The sequence below is a fragment of the Caenorhabditis briggsae genome (assembly GCF_000004555.2).
Source record: "Caenorhabditis briggsae complete genome, chrI, whole genome shotgun sequence".
NCBI classification, from domain to species: domain Eukaryota; kingdom Metazoa; phylum Nematoda; class Chromadorea; order Rhabditida; family Rhabditidae; genus Caenorhabditis; species Caenorhabditis briggsae.
The window spans coordinates 9709847-9731288 of record NC_013489.2 but is presented as its reverse complement, the minus strand read 5'-3'; the positions used below and the strand labels follow the sequence as shown (position 1 = coordinate 9731288).

The window sequence follows — 21442 nt, the reverse complement described above, 5'->3', positions numbered from 1 at the left end:
CATCATGGAAAATGACCTTGTGAAGGAGCAGTCAGCATCACAAAAAATTAGATCGAGATGCTCAGATTTCGTGACAAATATCAGAAAAAGATGTAGGTGGGTGAGAACAGCTAGAAAAACGGGTACAATTATTTGACGGAAGACTGGAGAGAGAGAAAATAAATATGGAGAAAAAAACGGAGCAAAGGAGCACCTTATTATTCCAAAAAATTGATGACATGGGGGCATACGAAAATAATATTAGGTTGGCAGGAAAGTAACTGTCCCTTGTTTTATTTGTGAATAATACAAAAGCAGGATTAATCCAAGATTAGCATTTTGCACCGTCGTGGTCCACGACATGTTGGCAATGTTCAGATAACTTGTGGAAACAATACCTTCAAAAGCCAGCTAGTCACGAATCAAAGTATTCATTTTTTCCTGTTTTTCACATAAATGGTGCAAATTTTCGTATTCTCCAGATGAGGTTGTATCTCTCCGAATATCCAATAATCTGATAGAGCTCAGTCGGGACTGTAAGTAGGTGAGGGAGAACGGTCCCACTGAAGCTGCTCAGGTCTGACTTGACTGCAGGTAAAAAATGAAAAAACCTCATGTTCACGGAAAGTCACGCCGTACCTGAGCCGCTTTGGCTGGACGGTTCTCCTTTACCCCCGTTAAAGACTTGGTTCAGCTCTATCAGATCATTGGTTATTCAAAAGTATACAACGTAATCTGGAGCTTAAGGACTTTAACACAATTGATGCCAGAAAAAATGGACTGGATGGATACTTTGACTTGCCACTAGCTGGCTTTTGGAGGGATGGTACCCACAAGTTAACTGAACATTGCCAACATGTTGTGGATCACGACGGTGCATATTGCTAATTCCGGATTATTCTTGTGTTTGTGTTATTTACTAATAAAAAATGGACAGTTACTTTCCTGCCAACCTAATAATAATGGGTTGAGGATTGAATTGAGATCGGCATCAATTTCAGGCATTAGTTTCGGGACCAATTATTCGGATTCATAAAAACGGGTATATCTTTAGACATAAGCATCTCGGAAGCTCGAAAATTGATAGAAATAGTGTTATATTTTTGATACTGAAGTTTTCAAATCGATTCCACAAGTCTAGGTATTGTTATGGTTGTCCAAAGACGGACCGCGTAATGTTTCTCGTGGTTTTCCTAATATGAAGAAACTTTGACAAGCGATAACTTAGATTGAGGTTGATCAAATAATTTGAAACTTTACCAGTTTACTGATGATATATTCGCATTCTTATACTATTAAATTGAATCTAGTACAACGTTTAACTCAAATGTCATGCTAGTACAAACTTCAGTCTGGGTAATTATGCAGATTAAGAAGGAACCACAGAAAATGATGGCTACTGAAATTTTCAAAGCACTGCCATTTTGTGTTATTGTAATCTTTTTTTACAACTGTTAAACTTCATCTGGAAATCTTAATATAGATTTTTTTTTGTCCAAGTTGAACACTGGTTCGTCTTGTTTTTGAATTCTCCGAATTACTTCTGTGGTATCCCAAAAGTAAGCAACTAAGGGGTATTTAGGTTAAACTAACGTCATAGAGCTCTATCAGATCATAGATTTCATGTTAAGTTTTTTTAATTTAGGGGGATATTGAACAGAGACTCTGACAGACTCTTGTTAATTTACCGTAAAACCTATAATAAAAGAGCCCCGACGCTGTCAAGCTTGAGTTGCTTTTTCTTGGTTCCTGTACAAGATTTCAAAAATAGCTCAGCTGGCAAAATATTTATCATAATATCAGGAGTGTTTTATAAGTTGGTAACTTTCTGATATCTGTCATAGGAACAAAGATAAATTGTCACAAAGTTGGAAGTACTAGGTCATTCCGATAGTGTTTACTATAATTTCAGCCTTATTTTTTAGAAGTTCTACAGCGACTTCACAAAATTTTCTCACTATCCGTTTGAAATCGCTTCCTATTAGTAATTATCCCGAAAAACTAAAAAATTGTGAAAAAAAAACAAAAACCAGAGACGTCTTCTCTGCCAACTTTCGTTCAATCATCGTTATCATATCTGGCTTCTCGTCTCTCCTCTTCCGCCGCCGCCCATCACCAATGGATTAGGACATTGATGGGCGGATTTGAGTGGAAAAAAGGATAAAAATGAGAGCTTCTCATCGTCGCTCTTCCCCCCCCCCCCCCCCCCCCCCCCAGCTACTTGCCAAAGCGAGGGATTGGGGCGAATCAGATTAGATTATCATTTTGTTGGTAGAATGACAGAAATCGAAAAATCTTATAAACGAGTTGAGGAAGATGGGGGAGAGGGCAAACTTCACAAGTTTCTCAACAGTTGAAATGATTTGAGGTTTCTAGGATTGGATTTTCGAAAAGAGGACAAATGGAAACACTTTCAAGGTTTCAACAAGTGACTCATCCCGTTCTCTAATCTTTCAACAAAAGTGATAATTCACACTAATACTTCAGTCACACCATAATGAGATAATACCAATAAGAAATCCCATGATCGAACTATGAACAATATTTGGTCATTTTTATGAGCTCAAGATTGGTATATTGTTCTATTACAAAGAAAAATTCGGAGCTGTGGAAGATAAACTACTGTAACCTAAAAATATTTTTCTTTTTTAAATTTTCTATTGATTTTACGCGAAGAAAAGTCGGAAACCAAAACTTTTTGATAGTGAACAAAATGACTGAAAGCGCACCAAAACATAATAAATCCGGAAAATAAAAATTATTTAAGGTTACGGTAATTGCCGTTGTGAGACTTTGGTCACCGACGTTTCTCTCCCGATTTTTCGCACCAAATGATAATACCTGAAAGCTTTTTTCTCAAGAAAATAGTCTTTTAGGGAATTTAATCACTGAAGTTCTCCAGAAGCTGAATTTCAATGGGTTTATAAATTTTCAGCCTGTGCATCCTCCGAAAAATTGTTTGGGTGCACTTCTTCAAAAAACTTCAAAACGAAATATTCCATGAAGATGTTTGATTTTATCTTCTTGCAATTTTTCCATTTCCTTCTGCTACATTTCATCTCTGTGACATCATTTCCAAATAGCCGCAAGAAGGCCAATAAAGACGAAAATTTAATCAAAATGCCTTTGCTCCTAGAACTTTCGAGCAGTGGAAAGAAAAAACGAAAACGAGGGTAAGGAAGTTCTTTTCAAGCACCATCGACGTTATAAAAATTAACCAATATGTCTGTCGTAACACCTCTGCAACAGACCCAAAAGAGCCGTTGAGAAAGAGAAAAAAAAAGAAATAAATGAGAATATATGTATTTATAACATCTATATGAATATCTCTCTCTTCCACTCTCTAAGCACTTTGGACTACTCTGCCGCCGGAAATTAGAAAAAAGAGGAGAGAATAAATATGCAAAAATTGTGTTTATTTTCAGATGAAATAGTTGTGCCGAGAGCAGTAGCAGCAGCCACTGGACACGTGCATCCGGTCCAATCACAAGAACGACTATTTCAGCAAAGAGTTGCGGCGGCTCCTGGATTTCAGAATGGAATTGGAGCTCAGGTACGAAACTTGAATATGAGAATGACATAGATTTTTGAACACCACACCGTCACAATAGACACCAGGAAGTTGTCATCAATCTTTGTTTTTCAAGGCGTATTTTTTCACCTGATCCCAAGAGGAAAGTCCCAGAACACCACGAATCTTGGCAGAATGAAATAAAAGCCATATGCTAGGGCATCCGTGGATTAATCGAGATACACTTCTGAAATCATCTCATTCCAGCAAATGGCCAACCAAGGAATGGTTCCGATGATGAGACCACAATCCATTGCTGGATTACCACAACAACCACAAACGGTCCAACCAATGCAAAGGCCCGTATCGGTTCCATCTGGAATGGGTGTTCAGTTTGTTCCTGTTTGCAGGTTTAATTTACTAAAGTGGGGGGATTACGGTAGTTCAAATATTTTTCAGATATGAAGATTCCCAGGCGATTCGTGCCACGGCATTCCATCCATCTGGTCGTTATTTTGCATTAGGTACAAATTCAAAGCAACTTCATATTTGTCTTTATCCGGATATTAAGAAAACCCAAAAGTGAGTCAGCGACAATTAAAAATTCAATTTACTTGTGAAAGCAGTGTACCGGAAAACCTGTAATAGAAGGGTCCCTAAATTATAACTTTGAGGTATTTTTTCTCGGTTACTGTGAAAGATATTGAAAAGTTGTCAACTGATAAATATTTATTAGAATACCAAAAGTGTTTTGTCCGTTGATACGTTTTTGACATCTTACACAGGAACCGATACTTGCTCAATCTTGACAGTGTACGGGCCCTTCTATTACAGGCAATATCACAGCACAGACCCAATGATATCAAAAATGCGTCAACTGATAATACACACTGACTTCTGAGATTATGAAAAACAATTTATCGGTTGATAAATTTTTTATATCTTTCAAAAGAGCCGACAAAAATGGCCTAAAGTTGAAAGTTAAGGAGCCTTTCTATTACAGGTTTTCCGGTAGTTTCTTTTCAACAATTCATGTCCTTCCAAAATTTTTGAAAATTAACAAGCCCTACATTAAAATTAGAGAACGGAGCACAATTTTTCAAACTCCTTTTTTTTGGGTGAACTACTAATAGAGGGGCAAAACAATCCAAGGAGCAAATTTAATACAGTCTTTACGGCATGAATTTTAGTAGACCGACGTCTCATGAATCTACGAGAAACGCTGAAGTCGCATTGACGAGACCAAAGCAACACAGAGGGTAAGTTCTTGAATCCGAAAAATAAAATAAAATCTAAAAATAGATCTGTTTACTGTCTTTCATTCAACCCAAATGGAGACTTGTTGGCAACGGGATCCAATGACAAAACGATACGACTGATGGCATTCAATGAGGATGCTTGCAGAATCGGTATGCAGCATTTTCTGATAAAAAGTTTTCAACTTGTTCAATTCCAGGTGCTGAAATGGAGCTGACATGTCACGATGGAACAGTTCGAGATTTGATTTTCATCGAAAGTTCAATCAATAGATCAACTATATTGATATCAGGAGGAGCTGGTAATTGTCATTTGAATGTGACAGATTGTAATACAGGACAGTCGATTCAGTCAATGAAAGGGCATTCAGGTAGGGATGGAAATTTTAGACGGAATTTGAGTTTTGGGTTGTTTTTCAGCTCCAATCCTTGGATTATACACTTGGGGTCAAGCAGGAAATCAATTCGTTTCATGCTCTCAAGATAAAACGATTCGATTTTGGGATCTTAGACAACAAACTGCAACGAATGTCATATCTCCTGGCCACAACAAATCACACAGTCTGTACTTTTTCTCTAAACTTTGGTTCTGATTCAATTGTTTGCAGATGCTTCTCCAGTGACATCAGTTTGTGTTGATCCTAATGGAAAACTGTTAGTATCCGGACACGAGGACGCGTCTGTTGCACTTTTCGATATAACTGGGAATCGGGTTTTACAGACTTTTAGGTAATTTTTATATATTGGATTCCAATCGATAACACTCAGTTTCAGACCTCATGGAGATGAAGTTCGGACAGTTAGATTCAGTAACGCTGCTTATTATTTGCTAACCGCCAGTTACGACAAACGGTAAATCATTAAAAATCGTAATTATCATTCTTCAAATTTTCCAGAGTAGTGATAACCGATATGCGAGGTGACTTGATGGCTCCATTGATGTATCTTCCAGTAGCTGAGCATTCAGACAAAGTAGTGCAGTGCAGGTTGGCGCATTTAAATTCATCCCCCAGATATTTATAAAATTGATTTCAGATGGCATCCTCACGACTTCTCTTTCCTGTCAACCAGTGCTGATCGCTCAGCCGTACTTTGGTCTCTCCCCAATCGCTGATCTCTTTTTTCGACTTAAAATACCGGTTTCCTAGAAATGAATGTTTATTGCTTCTGAAAACTGGAACTTAACAAAATTTCAATGGAAACATAACAACAACAACAACAAAAAACAAGATAACAAATAAAGGAGAACTATGAAAATCAGACAACAAATTTTTGTGTTCACTCCAAATTATTAGAGTCGAAAAGTCGAGCGACGAGTGTCTCTTTCAAATCATCCGCGGTGATGATATTACGATCCTTCGAAAGGCGCTCAACCATATCTTGAAGCATATCTTTGATACCAATCTAAAAACAAATCAATCTTATGAAAATTTTGATCTTTTGTCACATACTCTAACATAAGTTTGAATTTCCTTCAGAATTCTTGTCTCAGCGTTAGGATCGAACGGCACGACTCCATTGTCGAGACATTCCAGCAACATTTGGGCTCCAATCTGAGAAGTATCAGCGAGCTTATGCTGGGAGACCAATTTAGTTCCTTCGTGATATTTGCAAGGATGCTGAAAAGTTTGTTCATCGTTTTAGCATTATGAGACATATAAACTACCGCTCCTGATGCCTCATATAGTAGTACATAAAGTTTATTATGTGTTGGAACTGCGCGAGCTGGGAGTCCAGGAACTAACGACGCAACAGAATTCTGGCTAGAAACACGTCCAGTCAGCATATCACGAAGACACAATTTGTAGTCAGGAAACATTCCCTCTGGAATATCGTTCACGAGTTTCGACCACAACTCTTGCATTTCCTTGAACTTTCTTGGCTCCGTTGTTGTGTTTTTGATTGGCTAAAATTTAAATTACATGACACTTTTTTTGATTTCTAATTTAACCATCAGTGGTTGGAAAGAGCTATTTATTTCCGATAGTGGATCATAATCCTTTTTACTTCGTTTTGGGGTGGTATCTTCGTCTTCATCCGACGTGGTGTCGTCGGATTCGTTTTCGTCATCTGAGGACTCGTCCCACTTTTCTTTCGACTCCGACTCCATTTCAAAATCATAGTTGAGATGCGATTCGACTCTCTTGCGCTGGTGTGGAGCATTTTGCACTCTTTGCTGAACTGGAGTCGCCTTGAGAACTTCAGACTTACAAGATCTCGCTGTCGGAATTAATGTTTTTAGGACATTTTTGTTTTTGTTGCCTGCAGAACTAGTTGGCTTCAGATTCGTTGATCGACATCTCGGCCGAGGGGCACTTCTAGTTCGACCAACATTCGGCATGAGTGGTTTCACAAGTGGTTCAATTGATTTTTTCTTCGCCGCCAAGCTTGATGATCTACGAATACTCGCTCCATTCTCAGGATCAATATTTGGAGTACCGTTTCCTGAAAACATCGAGGTTAAAGAACGAAAATATATTCAAATGCACATTTTTCCAGTTGGGGAATTGGTTAAGTTAAAATTGGAAAAATAGCTCAAAATTTTTAAATCTCATCATTTATGTTCAAATATTCATACCATTTTGATTTAATTGTCGTGTAGAATTCGAATTCGGACGACGATTAACAACTGGCGATATTCTTTGACTGCTTGGCTCCCTAGTTTTCGATGCAGTGGAGCATGCTCTCGGACGACAAGATCTCGCTGCCGGAACTACTGATTTTAAGACATTTCTGTTTCTGCTGCCTGCAGTAGAGGCGTTCGATGCCTTTCTCGGCACAATAGTTGGTTGCGGATTCGTTGATCGACATCTCGGACGAGATACTCTGCTACATTGACCATCAATAGGCTTGAGTGGTTTCAAAAGTGATTCGGTTGATTTTTTCTGTGACGTCAAGCTTCTCGTGCATGATAATTTGGGAATGTTCGCTCCATTCCCAGGGGCAACATTTGGAGTACCGTTTCCTGAATATATCGAGACTAATCGAAAATATCTTTAAAACTTTCGAATGTTTCAACGAACAAACGTTCAAACATCCTTATGTATGCTTAAATATTCATACCTTTTCGGTGTGGTTGTTGTGAAGAACTCGAATTCAGTGGAAGACTAGCAGATGACGACTGTCTTTGACAGCTCAGTTGTTTGAATACTGAAATCTGGGAAGGTACTCCTGTTCCGCTTAAGGTTCTAACTGGAAGAAAATTTCCTTCGGAAGGACTGTAACGTCGAGCTGATCTGATTGTTCTGGAAGACGGCTGACGGAGTGGTACATCCTCTTGCGGAACAGCCGCTGAGGTCGCACTTTTCAGGATTCTTGGGGGTGTCAGGACGTAATCAACAAACTTTCGTTCTCTCAGATTCATTTTCTGAAATAGAGAAACTAAAACGAAATCAAAACTGAATGCTAGACTCGATGAATACCGATTAACATTTTACCGAAAACAACGCAATGAAAACTACAGGTTTTTGCTTCTAAAATAGTTTGAATAAAATTTGGGAACAGAGATTTGGCAAGTTTCAGCAAAAACGGAAAAGAAGCTTGAATGTTTGAAAAAATAAGAGAATTTTTTGCATCAAACTTTTCGCAAAAATGCAGACAAAAACTATTTGCAAGCGCGCTTTGTCGATCATGGAGTACGGTAGCCAGGCGGTACGGGCCTAATTCTTGAAATTGCCAGGATCCTCCATGAAAATATGTTACTCCGAACTTGTGAGAAATTTGATCAAATTATACATTGTAATCAACTTCCATCGGAAATGAACGCTTTCTGATCGTTTCTTGGCTTGTTCAGGACAAGGATCATAGAGAGAGGCTGAAACTGATGCCCGGGATGATGGGTTAATATCAAGGAAAAGTTGTTGTGCACATTTATTAATAAATTAAAGAATGGGCAAAACATACGAATCCAAGAGAATTTAAACTACGTTCTTAGGTTTTCGTCTTGGAGTAAATACTTCAAGAGCTCGCTTCACTGTCGATCTAAAACTTATAATATTATTATTTTAAAACTTAATGAGATGTGAAACTTATAATCTATCGAGGCAGGCCTAAAACGGTTAGGTTAGACGCTAGAATTAGCTTGCTTTTTAAGCATGGAACTAAGCATGAAATGAGTGCCAATCCAAAAATATTTTTGCCTAGAGATCAAATAGAGCCCGCTATGTTACTACCGCCAAATAGATTTCAAAAAACCTTTGAATTCTGAGATTTTGCTTTCGTTCTTCTCAATGTTTCACTAGAGTTTTGACCCGAGTTCCGTCTTCATAGAATGACAGTCATAACGCAGCTTACCTTCCCTTTCACTTTTCTATGTCAGTATGACCTTTTCCCCCTGTTTTGCTATATTTCCTACCACCACCTGCGCCTCTTTTCTTCGTGCGTTGTCATTCATTTGACCGCCAATTTCCATTCATATTCAAATTTATGACACTAGAGCTTGCAATTTACAGAAAACTGAGTGATTCCGATGACAACGGCTGCAGAGCACCCTATTTATATCGACCAAGGGAATGTAGGCGACAATGAAGTCGTCGTCCACTCGGAACAAACCGTCCAATCTGCATCCATAATTTTCGAGGAAGATGCCGATTCGCGTGATTCTGGTCAGTTAGTGACGATTGAAAGGTGATTCCTGCAAAAAATATTTTGTAGGTGTTTCGATGACAAGTTGTAGTGGTGATAAGAAAGATATCATGGAATCCTCAGGGATTGTGGATTTTAGCAAAACGGAACCACGACTTGCCCTTTCCGATTGTTCAAATTTTGTCGCAAAAATGAAACGAAATTCATCGGTCAGCTCATCTCGTAGCTCCTCATTGTGCGTTTGTTGAATTAAGAATTTGAAAAAAGAATAGGTTAATTAAAAGATTCTTATGTAGTATTTTCAGCTACAACTACGATACACCAACCGGGCGAACGAAGAGAACTATTTTCGACACGGATACCTATGATCAATCGATGTATGAGAAGAAAAGCTTACTCGACAGGACACTTGATAAACATAGGAAAAGAAGTTCTTCGTCGATGTCACCCACTTTCACTCTGATGGATCGGAAGCGTAGTAGAAACTTGTCAGTTGCTGCTCCACAAAGTGAAAAGATTTGCCGCTACAATGGTTCTTTCAACGTCCCTAATTGTAATGATCCCTTTGGAGATGATGACGACGATGACGTCTTTCTGCAGCAGAATCAAAGCAGTAGCCAACATTTCAATACTTCGGCATCAACGTTTGCCCCACCAGCACCGCGGACGGCTACTTCATTATGGGACTTGGCCCCTCCAACGCCTTTGGAACGGAAATCATCCGACACCTCAGCAAACGGATCATTTCTGGAAAGACCGAAGCAAATGTTGAGAGCAATGAGCGTTGGTGTCATTGACCATGATTTGCCAGCTACGCTTGAAGTAGTGAGTTGAAGGGGTTTTCCAAAAAGAGTTTTCAATTTTGTGTGCTTTCCAGAAGTACACCCTTCCCGCAGTCGACAAACCACAAAAAGCTTCCCAAGCATTCAGAAGTATATCTGCCAAGACTCTTCTGTCTGAATTCCAACGTCTTGGTGATGACTTCAATAAAACGTATATGATAGTTGACTGCCGTTTTCCATTCGAGTACAAAGGTGGACATGTGAAAGGGGCCATCAATGTTTTTCGACATGACAAGATTAAAGCAACGTTTTTCCCAGAAGACCTGACTTTCTGCTCCTTCCCGAAGCGCATTCCCATTTTCTACTGCGAATTCAGCCAAAAACGTGGTCCTGCTATGTTAGTGCCGTTTTTCTAATGTGTCAGTTCTAATTTAGACTTCCAGGGCTCATGCTGTACGCTCAATTGATCGTGTTCGCAATGAGCTTCGGTATCCTCACGTAGAATATCCAGAGATGTATCTACTGGACTATGGATACAAGTCGCTCTGGAACCTCACCGAATGCAGACAGATTTGCGAACCTCAATCATACATTCCAATGAATCATAGTTTATACTCTTCGGAATTCAGATCAGCTCGTCTTGAGCGTCACCATTCAATGGCTTCATTGAAACCAAATGGTGAAACTGGACATCGAGAAGAGAAGAAGAAACGATGTACCCGTAGTGCAATTCGCAGAAATAACTCAACGTTGAGCGTTAGTATAGGTTATTTTGTTTACTACTCATTTTTTATTTTCAGTTACTTTCAAAATCATCGAGTGCTCTCAATTCGGGATTCAGCACGGAAAACATTTTTCATGAGTTGGAAAACGAATGCAAATGTCCAAAATGGGTTTCTGCTTTTGACATCAATAGCATCGGGTCAGAGGTAAGCTCGTTGGTTCATATTCGAAGTTTTAAAGACTATTTTTAGGTTGATTTGGATCAGGAACTCTTGAATCACAGTGAGAACGACGCACCAGTTTCTGACACATCATCAGTGATCGATTTGAATGTGGACCGAGTGGTTCAGCTAGGAATCAAGGTCATCACTCCAGATTTTGGTATGCATGATATTCCTTCATCATCATCTGGACCTTCCACTGGACATCATGTTCCACTCTCTCTGAATGCAAATGATCTAGACACCCCTTGTGCAGCTCTCGACTTCTCCGCTATTTCTGACACAGATTAATTCATACTAGATTTCATTCTACTTTCACAAATTTTTTAATTCTCTCTATCTCACATTTTCCTGTTTTTTTTTTCTTAGCTTTTTTCTAATTTCGAATCACTCATTACAGGTTTTGTTTTCTACTGGTAACCAATTTTGAAATCAATCTCATTCATTTTGCCTTCATTTTTTTACATATCAATTGTGAATTGCCCCAACCACTACTCTCTCTTTCAGTTCTTTCAACTCACCTGTCTTATCTTTAGTCCCCCTTTTATAGTTGTCAAACAATTTCTCGATTCACGAGTCAAAAAAATCCCCCTGCACCTACTGTACTATAATTGTCTTCCTCTTTGAAGTCATGACCCCTCTACACCCCCAACAAGATTTTTTCATTTAAGAAAAAATGAAGCTTCCAAACTGTAAGCATTTTGTTCAAAATATTTTTATTCAAAAATAAGTTTTATGCGTTAGTTGGCTGTTCGATGATGCCTTCGTTTCCAAGCTGTTGCTCGACCAAAATCAGAGCATCCGAATTTCCGAGGATTCCATACACGAAGCATTTGGAGGCGATTGTGGTTCCAACGAGGACTGCAGAATACAAATTCACATTTGCTCGTCCTTGGTCACGAGTAGCCAATTGGATTGGAACCAGAGCACTGAGAGTGTAGAGACCAGTAAGAACAAAGTAGATGGGGGTCAGTGCTCCTTCAATTGCTCCCAGAGATGAATGGATGATGATGGATGTTGCGAATGTTGTGGAGAGAGACGCTGAACGTGCTGAAAATGATTTCATTCGATTATATGTTGTTCAAAGTTTTGAATTCACATGTTGGATTGATCATAGCAATAGCGAATGAAGCAGCAATTGTGGAGAGTGCAATGAATGGCTCGGATGGGACAGTGAAATGGACAAAAGCTGCTCCTGTGAGAACTCCTTGAGCAGCAGCAGCAATGACCAACAAACGGAAGCCATCAATAGCACCGTATCCCTTGCTCAATTGATAGTAGACAGCAGCCGGAGCAACAAGAGCACTGAAAATGGCCGCTCCAACCGGTGGGATGACCAATGTGATGAATGGAGCCAAAAGATATCCACCAAGTAAAGAAGACAATGAGAATACCGCCAATGTGATAGAAGAGAGGACGAATGTCTCGATGATCGGTTTGGATGGAGTTTGACCAGCCGTCTGAAACATTAGGGTTACTGTAGTATTACTGTAGAAAATGTACCATGTCAACAAGAATGTTGATGATTCTAACGAATGAATCTTGCTCTCCATGACCTGATCTAGATCTAGCAGATCTTTGGGAAGCAGAAGTTAACGTAGAACGATGATTGGTTGTTGAAATAGAGGTCATCGCTTGCTCCACAAGTCTACGTCCTTCGGCTGGAAACTGCTCCAATTCGCGTCCGAATTTTTGCATAGTCTATAAAATAGAATATAATAGTAGGTTTGCCATTTGATCCACTTACGGTGACAGCCATATTGATCCCTGCTTCACTAGCATCAGCAGTACATCCTGCATTGGCAAGAAGAGCTGGATCCGCTGGTGGTCCTTCGCGAGTTGGAGTTAGAATAGGGTCGGTCATAGGCATTCTTGTTGGGTTTTTCGAGTATCGACTGATCGAGTGAGGATGAAATCGAGTAATAGTGTAATTGAGAAAACTTATTTCTTGCTATGTGTTGGCAATTTTGAGATTTTTTCTACCATCGGTGTTTTTGCTTTCACGGTTCAATTGCTTCAAAAGCATATATTGTTAGTTCTAGGTCACTGATTGGATTGATTGGAACAAACATATTTTTGAATTCCCGCTTTTTCCCTCACTACGACACTCCGAATGTCGCTCTCTGTTTAGCAGTGTTTTTCAATAAAATTGTGAACTTTTTTTGCCTTTCAATTAATTGTAAACTCAAATGTCTTTATTGAAAAAAATAGATCAATCTTCGCTCTTCGTCTTGTCTTTATCCTTCTTGTTCTTCTCTTTTTTCTCACATTCAGTCGATTTTTTGATCCGAATCGAAACACACTTCGTTGGCACATCTTGCTTTTTTGCTCTTTCCCAACATCTAAATTTTTTAAAATAAAAAGAATTTCTCGAAATTTCGTCCAGCCATAATTGATACCTGAAAGCTGACATTCTTTCATCATGCCACTGCTTTCCGACTAGTGTATAAATCACGTAGAGCGAGTCTCCGTCGATGTTGTCGACCAATTTGATAGGAACCTAGATTTTCAATATTTTTCATATAATTCTGAATATTTATCACCGAGGTCTGATTTCCTGGTCTCAAAATTTCGGAACAATCTTCAATTTTGATACGTTTGTTACTTGTACATTTCACCTGTATTTTGATATTAGTTTATCAGGAATTCCATAAAAATTTCTCACTTTGAATAAAACAGCAAACTTTGAGTGATTCTTCAATGTGAGCTCGTTACAAGTCATCTAGAATAGTAACGATCTTCACAAAAAAAAGTGTCTTAAAACATACATCATACGGCTTCGGTGACGCTTTAAAATCATTAAAATCTGCTGGTATTTCGGGAAACTCTTTACACAGCTCCATTGTGAAAATAAATTAACTCTCACGTCTGAAAACTCTCCTGGTTCCCTTTACAATAGCCTACCGTAATCACTCTAGCGGAGTGCCACCTATTTAAACCGTCAAATTTGATCCCATATATTTTGGTTTCTGTAGAAGATATAAAAAAGTAATCAACTGACAAAATATTGTTCATTTTATGATAAGAATTTTGTCAGTTGACAACTTTTTATCTTTTTAACAGGAAATGAGATGAATTGGCTCAAAGTTTACGGCTTGGGTGGCTCTCTTAAAAAGTGTCTACTGTAACTCTCCAAATTTGACCTTTTTTTCAGAAAAGATCCCGAAGCGCGAAAATTTATAGCTAGCTTCAACTTCCCATCTCCAGTTATTTACCAACTCTTTTCAAACGTTCACTTTCACTATCAAGTGTTTTCATATTTCATCTCGCGCCAGTTGTCCATCCAGTCCAAACGCGCCTTTCGTCTTCTTGTCTGCATCTCACCAGTCCGCCCATCTCTCTTCACTCTCCTTCCGAGTTTTCTTCTATTTTTTCAATTTGTTCTTATCGATAGACCATTGTTCACTCGCCTGGCTAGAATTTGCCGTTTTCTAACATCATTGTTCACATGTCAGGAGTACACTTAGGTCAACTCAAGATAGGATAAATACTCAATTTACGAAGGCAATGTCTTGATTCTTTGGTTTCATAGAATATGATTTTACTTGTTTCAATGATTTTTTACATTTCCACTTTTTTTTCTTTCTGTGTAAATCTTTTTTTTTTCTTATTATGGCTTTCCAGGTATGTCCTCCCTCTCTCGGTCAATTCTCGTGGGCCGCTCGGCTGTTCCATTCGTCTCCGCGACGTCTTCTATGTCGACGAAGCCACGTGCTCACATTGACGGACACGTACCAACACCATTGCAGCAGCTATCCGAGCAGGAGGTTTCTATCGTCGACACAGGTTGGAAATCGCTAGAATTATTTTTATAGTGATACATTTCTTTCAGTACGTCGATTCGCTGTCAATGTCATCAAACCATTGGTTCGTGAAATGGACGACAAGTCGCAGATGCATCAGTCCGTTATTACTGGAACCTTTGAGAACGGGGTAGGCCAATTTATAAAAGTATAATAAATAATCTGTTAAATACTTTCAGTTGATGGGAATCGAAATTCCAGAAAAGTATGGAGGACCCGGCTCCTCATTTTTCGATGCTGTTCTTGTGATTGAAGAGCTCGCGAAGATCGATCCATCCGTCTCAGTGTTCGTTGATGTACAAAACACTCTAGTCGCCCCATTAATTATTCAACTCGGAAGTGAAGAGCAAAAACAAAAATACTTACCAAAGATCGTCAGCGAGGCTATCGGATCCTTTGCTCTTTCGGAGACCGGATCTGGATCTGATGCATTTGCTCTGAAAACCACAGCTAAGAAGGATGGCGACGATTTTGTGATCTCTGGATCCAAGATGTGGATCACAAATGCCGGTCATGCCCAATTCTTCCTTGTATTTGCCAATGCTGATCCATCCAAAGGATACAAGGGAATCACATGTTTCCTTGTTGATAGAAATCAAGAAGGTGTCTCGGTGGGCAAAAAAGAAGACAAGCTCGGAATCCGTCTTCTTCGACATGCTCTGTCCACTTTGATAACGTACGTGTGCATAAGTCGGCCATTCTCGGAGAGTACGGAAAAGGTAAGAACATCATCTACGAATTTGTGAATATTCAAGACATCGAATTTTCAGGATACAAGTACGCAATCGAATGTCTCAACGCCGGAAGAATTGGAATCGGAGCTCAGATGCTTGGATTGGCACAAGGATGCTTCGACCAAACGATTCCATATCTTCAACAGAGAGAACAGTTCGGACAAAGACTTATCGACTTCCAGGTGCCCACAGTGTTTTATTTTTGATATAATCCATTTTTGAAGGGCATGCAACATCAAATTGGACAAGTTCGTATGGAAATTGAAGCCGCGCGTCTTCTCGTATACAACGCTGCTCGTATGAAGGAAAACGGACTTCCATTTGTCCGTGAAGCCGCGATGGCCAAACTTTTCGCTTCTCAGGTATTAAGAATAATGTAAATAAATATCTTAGATTTTTGTTTGTAGGTTGCGACCACAGCCACATCGAAATGCGTCGAATGGCTTGGAGGAGTCGGATTTACGAAAGAATTCCCAGTTGAAAAGTTCTATCGTGATTCGAAGATTGGAACAATTTACGAAGGAACTTCTAACATTCAATTGAACACCATTGCGAAGCTCGTGGATGCTGAATATCAACACAAGGCATAAAGTACTCATGAGCTAAAAATTTTCAAATCTTCAGGCATACTTATTTATTTTTGTTCATTTTGGCAATAAAATCAAATCAACTTAACAAACTGATTTTTATTTGGGCATAAGGCCTTATTCACAGATATTAGTGAGTAAATTTTAGAAAGCATTGAGCGTATCTAGTAAACGACGGCATCTTCATATTGATCCTCGTCGTCTTCTTCATCGTCTTCATCTTCCTCGTGAATAGTTCTTCCACGATTGATTATCTTCAATGCTTTTCTAGTTCCTTGATCCAGTGACATGCTTGTATTCTTGCTGCCACCACCACGAGACTAAAAATAAGATGATTAAAACCAAATAAATGACAATTCAGATCATACCGATGACTTATTGTGATAGGAAGTGTTAGCTCTCGAGCTAGGATGAGCATTCATCATGGAAAGATGCTGAACGTATTTGAGGGTGGTCTCCACTTCTTTTGCTTTCGTTTGATCAAGTCGTGGTGAATTGAGAGTTGAGTTATTTCTGAAGAAATCAGGAATTATTCAGAAAAAGATTTTAGTTGGGCTCACCTTCTAACCAATGGTGAGTCTTCTACAGGCTCTGGCATTATAGAAGCTCTAGTTCCACCTTTTCTCTTTGCTCCTACCGGAGTCTGAAGAGCTAGTAACGACTGGTCAGCAGCGACATCGTCCGGTTCGTAGTCTTCCATAGCTTCCACACCAGTTTGAGAGTTATCAGCTCGTTTTACACCTGGTTGTCTCAACTCTTCATGTAGCTTGACACCTTCCTTAACTCTAGCAGCAACCCCACGTCTTCTTTTCTTCTCCTCCTCTTCTTCTCTCTGAATAGTTTCTGGATCTTGTGCAGGTTCCTTCCACTTGAGCCTTGTAATGGCAACTTGTTTGACAACCTCTGCATCGACACCTTCTTTTGCCAGCAATCTTGTGACTTCAGCCCAATCGGCATCAGACCCAGCTGGCTTCTTCAAGCCGATAGTGTGTTTCAGTCTATCTAAATCTCTTTTCGGCCAAACAATTCGTTTCGGGGCAGGAGTTGACGGAGTTACACAAGCACGGCGAGGACGGTTAGAAGCGATGCTATCATTGAGTTCATCAGGTGGAGATTTTTGCTTCTTCTTCTTCGGCTGTGGCGGCTTTCGAACAGGTTTCGGTTGAACTTGACGTTCTTTTTTCGACGGCTGGAAGAAAACAGTTTTCTTTGGGTTAGGGCGCAAAGATGGAGCCATTTAGTTGAAGTTTTCTTTGTATTTTAATAGAAATAAATATATTCGAAGACAGAAAGGACAGCTTTCAATGTTCACGGTTGTCACCAAGCAACAAAACGCTTTCACATTCTCTAGTAGTCGTCCTCAGAATTAAAAAATAATCTGAATTAAGAACTAACCTTAGATGGGCGACCCGCACTTCGTCTTTTCTTTTGCGATAGTCCATCACCGAACATCATCGAGTTATCCAAAATTTCCTGATTCTCTCTGTCCCATTCATCAGCCATGTCATCTTCATCTGAAGATGGTTCCGGACGGTAAGAAACAGAAGACTTTTTCCTGTTCTGAAGACGGGACACCAACTCCTGCTCTCGTCTCAGAATATCGTTCAGTTTTCTTTTGTCCTCACGATGATCTTCAGGTTTTCTACGAGACTCATCGTAACTTCTGTAGTCTCTGGAATCACTTCTATTTCTTGGATCGCAGTGATTTCGTCGATAGTCATCTTCGAACCGCACGGACTAAACAAAAACTGTGATATTACCAAAATCGATTTGTGAAAACTTACTCTTCCAGAAGACGAAGAAGTCTCTCTAGGACGAGACCGTTTCGAGTCGTATAGTGAATCAGAATCGTAGTAATCTGGACGTCTACTGCGATCATCATATCGATTGCTATATTCAAAGTCGTCTGGAGAGTTGTTCTGAAAAACGTATTTTCTCTTGCGTACTAGACCACGGTCACATACATATACTCGTTTCCTGTTCATTCTAAATTCGTCCCTCCTCTCGTCATTTCTTCGGAATGTGTCATCCCTCCTACTCATACGGCTTGTGTTATAATTATCATTATATCTCTGGGAGTATCGTGAAGATTCGAAGCTATCTCTTGGTGGGGAATGTTGACGACGTCTTGGTGATGGCGATCTGCTATACCATCCCGGCGGTCTTCGATTTCGCGTAGGTGTTTGTTCAACCACAACAGTATCAAAAAGCTCATCCATCTCATCAAGAAAATCGAAGCCTCCCCCCGTCGAGGGTTCCGAGGTAGTAGAAGGTTTGGTGGTTTTAGGAGCTGGAAGTTTCGGTACAGCAAACAAATCGGCATCACTGGCATATTGAACATCGCGATCACGCTGAGGAATCCGTGGTCGAGGCTCTGGAGACGCCGGTTTCTTTTCCACATTCGACAGACGTTGTTGTGGAGGAGGCGCTTGAGGAGTTGACGAAGCCAGTGGTCCAACTGGCTTTCCTCTCTGAAAAAAGCAAACAATTTACAGATTTATACATTGCTAACTCACAACTGGAGTTTTATCGAAAATCGGTCGCACATTTGCACCTTTCTGTCCGTTTCCACGTGTGAACCGTATTGGAGTGATTGCTTCCCCGCTTTGTGATTGAGGAACACGAAGGGTGTAGTTTGCGGCATCCTCTTCCTCCTCCAACCGTTTCTTTTCAGCTTCGGCGGCAGCAACAGCTTCTCGTCTTTCCTTTTCTTTCTCAGCTCGTAACTTCTGCTCGCGTTGTTCTTTTTCCAATCGCTCCTCTTCAAATCGCTTTTTTCCCAATCGCTCCTCTTGTTTCTTCGTTTCTGATCTTTTTCGCTTTCTAATGTCGTTTCATCAAGCATCGTTACTATTGGCTCACTAATAGGCCTCAAAGGTTCTCTTGGAGCTGATTGAATATGTTTCACCGCACTGATTGGGTTAACAGGGAGAAATGATTTTATGAGAGAAACCCAATTTTCTGGGAATCCACTTGTGAATTCATCGATAACTCTCGACGGCATTCCCATTTTTTTGTTGATACTCCCGATCTATCTGGCCAGATAATTCGAAAAAGCAACCCGAAAAGTCAAAAAGCATTGTAGCAGTCATCCGTTTCTGAAAGACAGTTCATTCGCAAATAAATTGTTATCTCCATTTTTGGAGTTTGAAAAATATTGTTCATACTTACACATATCATTCCGGACCGAACTTTCTGCATCATATTTCCGTCTTCACTCCGAACAAATCCCTCAAGTATGACACCAGAGTCTACAAACTGAAAACACTTGATTTCTTTCCATTTACCTAAATATTAGTTATTTTTACCTGAATGGACCATAAATTGAGTCGAACGATATCCATATCAAGTACATTTTGTACTCGAACAGGAACGACATTTCTGTCTCCCATTTTTTTTCACAAAATGAGGTTTTATAACAAAAATATGGCGTTCCTATTGTAAAATCAAGCTGACAATCCAAAGGCAAACAAGAAAACGGTTTTGATTTCTTTACCATTCAAATGCGAAAAATTGGCGGCAAAATCGGTGTGCGGTGGAGCGCACTTCAAGAGAAGGCATTTTGCCGATGAGACCCCGCAATTTCCGGGGAAAAAAAAATCGGGGAAAAAGTGGGCGGAGTCGGGGGCGGAGCCTAAAATGCAACCCTGGCACGGTTTTGCCGCAGGGTTTTTCTGCACATTTGGGCACGGTCATGAGGGGGCGGAGCCTAAATTGCAACCCTGGCACGGTTTTGCCGCACGGTTTTTTTTCGACTCCGCCCACTTTCCCCGGTTTTTTTTCCCCGATTTTTTTTTCCCCAGAAATTGCGGGGTCTCTTTGCCGATTTGTCGACGATTTCTCGGCCTATCCGAGTTTTTTTCTGACAAAGATTAGCCTTTTAAATTTTTTGACACATTTTGTTTTTTTTTTATTTGGCTTGAAGCTTTCTCTTCGTTTTGGGCGTAGTCCTTCATGAAGTTCGATCCATAATTCACAAAAAAGAGATAATTCATAATTTTGTTTTTCATTTTTTATATTGAAAGTATCAAATGTCGTTCATACTGTTTCAAAATTCTTGTTTTTCCCTGTCCCCAAAAGTCGAAAGTTACGAAAAACTGAAGCTTTTTAGTGTTGCAGTTTTAGTCACATATTTGCACATTCCTCAATTTCTCTTTCTCTCAGTTTTCAAAACATTAGTCATTCACAATTTCTGCTGCCCACTCACCACCTCCCGCTCGTTCTAAAGTGGTCTCCGTCGATTTCGCAATCCTTCTCCCCTTCTTTTTTTGAACAAATACCCCATTTTTTCTTCTTCTTGTCATTCTTATAATCCTAGTGCGAAAATTGCACTCTACACGGCATCGCGGTTGGGAACCTGAAAAACGCGCGCTTCGTCGCACATAAAAGTTGGCTGCGTGCCAGATTCGAAAATTTCAAAACGTGAAATTAAGCGTTGTTGAGTCGCTACTCACCGAAAAGCCGCGACGCGACCGCGCAACGCGTCCAAACTTGGCGCGCTTTCCAATTTTTAAATCTAGGTTCCCTTCCGCGAGGCCGAGTGCACTCTTCTATATATATCATCCTGTTTGTCTCAATTTCTTATGGGGTTATTCATGAGTTTCGCTACATGAATAACCCCATTAGATTTATGTAATCGCTCATATTGTCGGATTAAAAAAGTGACACCTGAAAATCTCGGAGACGGTTCTCGTGTCGATTTACGAGGGGGCGGAGCGAAAACGGATACTGTAGATAACAAATTTATTTATGTGAATTCAGTCGGATTTTCTGAACAAAATTTTGATTTCTTGATATAAAAATGATCGCCAGCAGCTCTAGAATCTATTAATCTATTAAATAGCTCGAACGAGCCGAAATTCTGAAATATTACGTTTTTGCCGTACTTTTTCGTAGATCAAAAAAAGCATACTTGTAAAATTCCGGGCCTGAGGAAATTTTCAAGGCCCGGGCCCGGTGTCAAAAATTCTGTATTTTTGAGCCAAGTTTTGAGCTCTCAATATAATTTTTTCCATTTTTTTTTTCGTATTTCGGATTGTTTGTCTGTCTGATCAAAAAAGATCGAAAAAACTCGAAAAAAATTTTTTTGGTCGAAAAAAATCACATAAGGGTCCCCCCTTATGTGTTTTTTGAACATTTCGAAACTAGTGAAATGACGGGCCCGTTTAGCTCACTTGCTCTACGTATACCTGTTTCCTGCTTTGTTTCCAAACGTTTGTTCACCGGAAACCGAAAACGCATGATCGAACCACCAGTTCGACT

The 21442-nt window shown here is 39.8% G+C and overlaps 7 protein-coding genes across 7 annotated transcripts; 3 read left to right on the top strand and 4 right to left on the bottom strand.

Moving 5' to 3' along the window:
- Nucleotides 1-3379: 3379 nt before the first annotated feature.
- On the top strand, nucleotides 3380-5860 carry CBG12638 (the record flags this gene model as incomplete). The annotated part of the gene is made up of 11 exons (XM_002640093.2): nucleotides 3380-3532; nucleotides 3758-3900; nucleotides 3950-4072; nucleotides 4681-4749; nucleotides 4793-4899; nucleotides 4947-5117; nucleotides 5167-5307; nucleotides 5355-5475; nucleotides 5521-5598; nucleotides 5643-5732; nucleotides 5782-5860. 11 exons carry the CDS (start codon nucleotides 3380-3382, stop codon nucleotides 5858-5860), a joined length of 1275 nt encoding a protein of 424 aa, XP_002640139.2.
- Nucleotides 5861-6024: 164 nt separating this feature from the next.
- On the bottom strand, nucleotides 6025-8110 carry CBG12637 (the record flags this gene model as incomplete). The annotated part of the gene is made up of 6 exons (XM_002640092.1): nucleotides 6025-6150; nucleotides 6198-6365; nucleotides 6413-6652; nucleotides 6698-7191; nucleotides 7325-7711; nucleotides 7810-8110. The coding sequence occupies 6 exons, from the start codon at nucleotides 8108-8110 to the stop codon at nucleotides 6025-6027; spliced, it is 1716 nt and encodes a 571-aa protein (XP_002640138.1).
- A 1104-nt stretch (nucleotides 8111-9214) lies between these two features.
- Nucleotides 9215-11347, top strand: Cbr-cdc-25.1 (the record flags this gene model as incomplete). Its single annotated transcript, XM_045240467.1, has 7 exons — nucleotides 9215-9350; nucleotides 9400-9565; nucleotides 9615-10155; nucleotides 10208-10509; nucleotides 10556-10868; nucleotides 10913-11041; nucleotides 11087-11347. The coding sequence occupies 7 exons, from the start codon at nucleotides 9215-9217 to the stop codon at nucleotides 11345-11347; spliced, it is 1848 nt and encodes a 615-aa protein (XP_045094928.1).
- Nucleotides 11348-11789: 442 nt separating this feature from the next.
- CBG12635 lies at nucleotides 11790-12926 on the bottom strand (the record flags this gene model as incomplete). The annotated part of the gene is made up of 4 exons (XM_002640090.1): nucleotides 11790-12106; nucleotides 12156-12516; nucleotides 12560-12757; nucleotides 12804-12926. The coding sequence occupies 4 exons, from the start codon at nucleotides 12924-12926 to the stop codon at nucleotides 11790-11792; spliced, it is 999 nt and encodes a 332-aa protein (XP_002640136.1).
- Nucleotides 12927-13268: 342 nt separating this feature from the next.
- CBG12634 lies at nucleotides 13269-13899 on the bottom strand (the record flags this gene model as incomplete). Its single annotated transcript, XM_045240457.1, has 4 exons — nucleotides 13269-13398; nucleotides 13456-13556; nucleotides 13722-13778; nucleotides 13825-13899. 4 exons carry the CDS (start codon nucleotides 13897-13899, stop codon nucleotides 13269-13271), a joined length of 363 nt encoding a protein of 120 aa, XP_045094927.1.
- A 783-nt stretch (nucleotides 13900-14682) lies between these two features.
- CBG12633 lies at nucleotides 14683-16183 on the top strand (the record flags this gene model as incomplete). Its single annotated transcript, XM_045240454.1, has 6 exons — nucleotides 14683-14842; nucleotides 14889-14989; nucleotides 15039-15567; nucleotides 15630-15775; nucleotides 15818-15955; nucleotides 16001-16183. The coding sequence occupies 6 exons, from the start codon at nucleotides 14683-14685 to the stop codon at nucleotides 16181-16183; spliced, it is 1257 nt and encodes a 418-aa protein (XP_045094926.1).
- Nucleotides 16184-16344: 161 nt separating this feature from the next.
- On the bottom strand, nucleotides 16345-19572 carry Cbr-knl-2 (the record flags this gene model as incomplete). Its single annotated transcript, XM_045240446.1, has 8 exons — nucleotides 16345-16500; nucleotides 16549-16693; nucleotides 16741-17369; nucleotides 17576-17917; nucleotides 17965-18651; nucleotides 18697-18999; nucleotides 19352-19438; nucleotides 19489-19572. 8 exons carry the CDS (start codon nucleotides 19570-19572, stop codon nucleotides 16345-16347), a joined length of 2433 nt encoding a protein of 810 aa, XP_045094925.1.
- Between the last annotated feature and the right edge of the window lie 1870 nt (nucleotides 19573-21442).